Here is a 7,018-nt window from a genome sequence, read left to right as displayed (position 1 = left end):
CAAAAATGACGTGTTGTGATCGAAAAACATTATTATTTAGTATGTGAAGGAGGCTTACCCAGTCAGTATAGTTTCCCATGATTGATGATGTAGCTAAACAAGTTTACAATTTCTTCTAATCAAAGGTATTTTTAAACTTCTTGCAGGAGCTTCCTCGTGTAAAGAAATTCGTAGATGCAAGTAGATTTGATTTTCGATATTATTTTCATAGTACATTAAATTTCGCGCTTGCCCGCATATTGGTTAAGCCCATCACTTCACCGAATATAGCCCAATTTTCAAACCAAATTCTATATGCGAAGAAAGTCCTCCTTTAAACCTTGATTCATTTCAATAGAGTGCATTACTGTCATCACAGAAGAAGTGAAAAATATCCTTTGCACTCGCACACCGGCGGGATTACAGGACAAATAACCAAGCATTCTTGTTATCAAGGCTGGTGTTTATGTTCCGCAGATATTGACGTCTGAAGGATCAACTTTTCATTAGCTTATTTGTTGAATTATTATTATTGTTATCACTCACTTTCTTTCCCATTGTCATTTTCATTGCCACCGTTGTAGCTATGATAATTATTTTTATAAGCTCAAGCCTTATTTCACCATCATTGTTTTCATTACTTGTTGTATTTCTTTTTTTTTAAATTTTGATTCAAAAGATCCAATGTGAGTGATGTGGTTACCCTTCTTGTTGACTCCCAACCATCGTCCGTTTTCTGTCACATGGGAAATTTTGGGTGTGGAGATGGAGGATGGACGCCAGTCATGAAGATTGACGGCAGAAAGGTCCATACTTTCATTAAAAAATTCATTTCCTGTATAAACCCGCTCTCTTTCAAAACATTGCAAGTTAAAAACGTGCATGTAACTTATGTATGCCTCTTGTGTTTCATCGAGAAGGTAATACATGAAGAACAGACCTCGTTCAAGACTTATTGTGTGTAGTGACTGTTGAAAAAGAATGAAAAAGAATGCATAAATATATGCTAACATATTTTTCTTTAATATCATGTAACAGCTAGATAAGAAATACACATCACTAAGATCATAATTCGGTTAAAAGCTGCTCGGAACAAAGAATATATCGTATCTGAGTTGAAGTTCCACGCTAGTTAATGGATATGTAGATATCACACTGATTTAAAGAGCTGTCATTGCTCATCCCCTACACAGCGAGGGGAAGGGGGATAGGCAGAGGAGGATTCTTGGAGGACTATAGAACATTTAGGGCCGACCAACTTGCCAATGAGGAGGAATCATGGATCATAGAAATATCACAGAGTCTTATCGGGGGATCAGGTTACTTTTATCGCGACACAAACAAACTCCAATTTGTTTTTGTTATATCTAAAAAGAAATAAGAATTTCTTTAAGGAATAGCAACGTCTATCATCCTTCATTCACTTCACAAATTATTATCATGTCAATGCCTCTTGATTGGCGGGCAAATGAAAAATCATCAGAACGCCTTATAACTAGATAAGTATGTCATGCACTGATCTACGGTGCAAGGTCCGTGTTGGAAAAAAAATGACCTTAGTCTTCACGACACGATGCCGTAAACACCAAGGTCAATTCAACGGTAAAACAAATGAGTAATGGATCAATAAATGCAGATACACGACAGGAATTCGACAGCAAATATCCATTAATTCGGAGTAAATAAAAAAATTAATTGCTCTTATATTTCAGACCACATTCCATTATAATGAACATTACTGGATAAATAATCAAGGATACAATCTTCCCGGAGGGGAGACTGGGTTCGACAGACAGGAATCAAAGCTACCCACCTACTGGAACACATCCTTCTCCAAGATCTGTCTCGGTATGAAGATCCACCAAAAGCTCAGGTTCATTGTCATCCACAAGCATGCTGACTCTCTGCACTCACTGATTGCTGATGGCCAATACCGCGCCACCTCACTGGGCCGTGAGAAGTGGAAAGAGTTGATTGGTTCCAAAGGCTCATTACAGTACAACTGCAACAAAGAAGGGTTCAATGTCGTTTGTAGTTGGAGTGGATATTCTAAAGCCAGAATTGGTATTGTTAGTAACAACGAGGATGAGTGTGACTCGTGCAACTCAAGGATCGGATTTGGCACAGCAGGGAGACCTGGCAATTTAAACACGTGCGGTAACGAGGCCGATGTTTCTCCAGATAATGGAGACAAACACATCAAAGCCATGGGATACATCTTGGTGCAATAAATATGACTCAGTTTTCGCAAAAAAAAAACTTATAATATGTCTAATAGTCATTGTACATATTTTTCCTGTTTCAAGCGCAACCCCTCGGATAGGGACTTATGTCCGTGTATAACTTTGGTTTTTACCCTGGATCAACCTCTAGCCATTCTTTCTACTAAGCATACAAAGGAAAATTTGAGATACCAAGTTGAAAATTCTCTCATGTAAAACGGCATGTCAAACAGCATTCAAATATTCTGATAACAGAGGTGTCCAACTCGCTTACTTTGTCGTAGAAATTATTAGTGGCCAATAATGTTTTCCAATATTATCCTAAAATTTCAGGTGTATCTTTTGAGGAAGAGGTGGACGGGTCAAAATCTCTCCCAATGCGTTTGGATTGTTATGTGTATCACTATAATCCTTAAAGGAAAGGAACAGCTACGCTTTCTGGCCTAAATGAAATTGAAACAATACTTCAATAAAATAGACTAGTTTGTTGCAGTTTTATCTTTCGTTGCCTTCAGTGAGATGTAGTTGCACAGTTCTGGACTTATCAGCTCAACTAAGTTCGGGCGGGGCACTTATCTGATAACTACCTTAGACTTGCTGCTCAGATGTAACAATCTTCCATTACTAATCTTGTCTCTCCACCACAACGCCCGTTTTACATAGCTGCCCTCTTTTCTAAGCTCTTTCCTCTCTCCCAGTTTGTTTACCCTTTCGTTGCAAATCTCCTACTGATTCTCAGAGCCTTATCTCCCGTTGCTAGTCACCATTTTCCCTCCCTCACGGTCAGACTCTCTCTTGAAATGATATTCTTCGAAATGAAAGCCACATACAATTCTCTTTTTATTGCTTTCACTTTTTTCACTTTAGTTTTCTCCCGGAGACATAAACATTTCAAACTAAATTTATGATACGGCACCTGTCTGACCAATAAATGGTGCTTCGGGATCTCTAAAATGAAAGAAAAAATCGCTGCAAACCCTCATATTATTTTGTTTTGCCTATAACTCAGTACGAGGTCAGCACACATTTTCCAATTTTGACATTAAGACGGGTGACTTTTCTCCTCCCCTGATTTTTCTCCAGCTGAAAAACCTGCACTGCTCTCTGAACCAATTACATGTCTCATCTATTTCAGCCCCTAGGCAGTTTGCTTGTGGTAGCTTTGAAATTTCAATTGGCCCCATGTGATGTTTTCTTATATTCCAATAGGCTGTTGTAATTTCTTTTATTTTGGTTTTTGACATCCCTCCCATCCACTGAAAAGCTCAAAGCCTTTCCCTTCCTATTCTCAGAATCCATTGTCCTCTACAAGAATTAAACAATTAAAAATTGCTAAACAAACACTTATTAAACCTTTGACTCCTGAGAGTGACAAGCATCTAATTTCTCTTACAATATCACCCCTGGATCAAACATTAAGGTCACCCAAGTCAAGGAATTGGTCACCGACTAAAGCTCTGGATTGTTAAACCAATTCTCCTCCTCAGTTCCCAGGAAAACAAGGGGAACAGTGTGGAGAATATGCATACTGATTTTAGAGCGGAAAGGGTTAACCTTGAAATAGATTGGCATCACACCCAATGGGAGTTGAAGGCAGAGTACAGGAAAACTCCAAGGAACAGCTCTTTTACTGATGAGCTGATGTTAGATTTCACATGATTTCTATTTCTCAGCCAGTTTATTTTGTGAGAACAGTCACAATGGTCCTATGTACTGTTTTGTCAGTAGCTTAACGTGTATAAATTGAAGTAGCCTGGAAACTAGGGAAAATCCCAAAGAAAGTTTAGCACAGAACAGCCTGAAAAATGTTTATCATCAATTTTAGCTAACAAAAGTTAGAAATAAACCTACTAAAGAAAATGCTCAAAAGAAATACAAACATGGAAATATACATGGAAAAAATTTCACCCAAACTTTTTACAAGGAGAGAAATGTTGGATTTAGTTATTTTGAATTATAATATCTCACACCTGTAGTATTATTTCTTAAAAGTATAACTATTGTACAGTAAAATTAGCAGTAGCCTCTTCCAACATTCAGGCATAGCATTTTCAAAACGTTCTAAGAACCTACTACTGTAGGTCCCATATACCCTTATACTCCCTGAATTGCAGTGTAAGTTCTCCTTACCATCCGCTATACATTTCTTTCATTGTTAGTTCTGAGAAGGTGGTAGTAAATCAAAGATCGCTTTATCATAAGGTTGATAATTTTCTTTACTCTCATCACCTTTTGGTTTATAGATTTATTGATTCTGTTAAGAGAAATTACTCATTTGATCTCTCCTAAGATAGCAAAGGTGAATAGGATAATGTAGGATTTTCTAGAATCCAAATTAAACCAGCATTGCTCCGGTTTTACTTTGCTTCACTTAATGAATGGTCTATAGAACTCTGGAAACCCTCTCAATCAATCAAATGCAGTAGTTTAAAAAACCAATCAAGACCTGATCGTGAACATTTTCCTGCATATCGGACAGTTTGCATGTGTTCAGTTTAAGAGTCCATTGCCTTTTTGGGTTATTATTCTTAGGTCTGCCAGGACCCTGTGATAACCTTATTGTTGGTTTTTATTTCTTTTGAGTAATAAGCCCTCAAAAGACTCTAGTTTTGGTTTAAAAGGCCTCAAGCAAAGGATGCCATGGACTTAAATCAGACTTGGTCTCACAGCCAATGATTATGTTCTCCATCTCCACGCAAGGCCATGAAGTAGTAAGTTTGATTTAAACCTCATAAGGTTGCAGTATTAATAAAAACTTGATCATAAAGGGCCAATAAGCTGGAAGTTTCTCATGGCTGGCTTCTCACTGAAAACAAATTGACCCTAAAGCTGTCCTTTTTTAGCAGCACACTGGTCACAAACTCTGACTGGGTGATCCCAACCTCTTAAAGCGACAGGTCTCCTACTTTTTGAACAGTTGCTACAGACACCCATACCGCAGGCTCGGCAATGATGTTTGGTATCACTTCCCTTGAATTCAGTTTGGCAACAGTTACAGGCTAAAATTTGGGAGTCTGGTACCTAGTATCTTGGCCTTGCTGCATCTGTGGTGAACCCCTTAGGGTAAACAGTGGCTGTTTTTAAAACACCCACCGTGGACTGGACAACCTCTGTTACTTTTCGGGCAGCTACTGGTTCAAAAGGGTTTTCAGAATACAGACTGTGGTCATCTTCAGGGTGCACAATTTCTTGAGGAGTTTCCTCTTCTAGAGCATCCAATAAATCACTGTTTAAAAGAGCACGAAATATGTATTTATTATTGAAGAGAAATCACAACCAAGCTCAACCCTTTAACTCACGACCTAATTGTTAATTCTCCCCTCTATCTGCCACACATTTCTCTCTAAACTAATTACAAGAGTTTGGTGGTAGATCAAGATACAAACATCTGGCTGACAAGTTTGATTACTCTTGTTACCTGTTTGCTTGATAATGTATGGATATCATAGAGAGAAGTTAAATGTTAATCACTTCTGGGAGTTAAAGTTCTGGATTAGCGTTTTAGTATTAATTCATTTCAAACGACAACCTTACTTTAGGTCTCATGTGGGTTTAGACTGAGCCTCCATAGTTGACGTTTTTCCAAAACAGCGGTCACGCACTGTCACTGGTTCCTAACCCCAGCCTCGTTCTGGTATGGGTTTCTTATTTGTTGAACATGCATCACAGACCCCACCTCCACAGGCACGACAGTGGTGCTTAGTCTTTCTATCGCTGAATATTTGACGGCATACCTGAAAAGCCTAAAAGATAAGAAGTTAAGACATTTTTTGACTAATTTGACTTTTAAATTTGTCTAAACCAAAATTTGGTAAAAAACGACGCAAGCTTAAAACTTTTTAATAGCTGTTATATTTCCTGGTTTTCGTTGATTAAAAAACAATAATTATTAGGAGTCTACAAGTACAAAGCACATTTGAGAAAAACTACACAACTGCAGCTAATACTGTCCTGCATTTTCAGTGTAGTGCAGATGATGACATTTAATCTGCTGTGATACTGCCAAGTGAGAGGCTTTGCACGTATGAACAGAGGGGGTAAATTTCTCATAAAAGAAGCTGTGGCACTGCGCCAATGGAGGGTATTACAAGATAATTTAGTCTAATCAACTGAGTTGCTGAGGTAAATTGGCCTCTGTAAAGGTTTCATAAGTTGTGTAGATCACAAACGTCTTTTTCTTTAGTCTATCATTTTTATACAACGACACTGATTACAGTAAAAATTTTTGCGTGCGCTATGCAATGTAATGTTGCGTAACGTAGCATGTATTTAGAACGTACTGTTCATTGAGACTGTTAGTTTTACTCAATAATTCCGCTTCCGATCATATTTCATATTATATTTCTTGCAATCATATTTTATCGTATGGCACTAAGTGCAGCCTCTTCGCCGTTTGGCAGTAACTCAGCTCTATTTCTTCAGTCTCGCAACAAATGTAAGTTTTGGTACTTTTTAGGCTTCATCATTATTTTCGTTGTAATTTTCCTAACTGTATTAAGTTTTAGCGTATTTAGTTTAATTTAAATTGTAATAGGTTTTCCCTCGTTATTTAGTCAACAGTTTTAACCGATCCTACCAACTGGTATCAGAGATTGTTGAAATTGAATGTATCATAAAGATGCGTTAAAAAATGTCTGTATTTATTGCTGAAAGTCGCCCATGGAAGCCACAAGCTGTCATATTGAGCCTTAGACTTCATCGTGTATGACCGTAGTGTACAGAAAGTTCACTGGAAACTGAGCCAAATTTTGTCTTACTTACTATTATCTCAGAATTTGAGACCCAATAATCTTGGACCACTCTGTCTATGATCCAGT

General features: G+C 37.8%; 1 protein-coding gene across 1 annotated transcript; it reads left to right on the top strand.

Annotated features, from left to right (window-relative positions):
* The first annotated feature begins 391 nt into the window (after positions 1-391).
* On the top strand, positions 392-2,861 carry LOC149042562 (putative skeletal organic matrix protein 5). The gene is made up of 2 exons (XM_089213119.1): positions 392-785; positions 1,692-2,861. The coding sequence occupies exons 1-2, from the start codon at positions 723-725 to the stop codon at positions 2,208-2,210; spliced, it is 582 nt and encodes a 193-aa protein (XP_089069245.1). The 5' UTR covers positions 392-722; the 3' UTR covers positions 2,211-2,861.
* The last annotated feature ends 4,157 nt before the right edge of the window (positions 2,862-7,018 follow it).

This window comes from Pocillopora damicornis, chromosome 7 (genome assembly GCF_964200805.1).
Source record: "Pocillopora damicornis chromosome 7, jaPocDami1.2, whole genome shotgun sequence".
NCBI classification, from domain to species: domain Eukaryota; kingdom Metazoa; phylum Cnidaria; class Anthozoa; order Scleractinia; family Pocilloporidae; genus Pocillopora; species Pocillopora damicornis.
The sequence above is the reverse complement of the archived record's forward strand: the minus strand, read 5'-3'. Positions and strand labels throughout refer to the sequence as shown.

Bases quoted from the DNA above. Each gene is read 5' to 3' on its own strand.
- LOC149042562 (XM_089213119.1), top strand. From the start codon at position 723: ATGGGAAATTTTGGGTGTGGAGATGGAGGATGGACGCCAGTCATGAAG. The intron at 786-1,691 runs GTCCATACTTTC...CTTATATTTCAG, and splicing joins TGAAGATTGACGGCAGAAAG to ACCACATTCCATTATAATGA.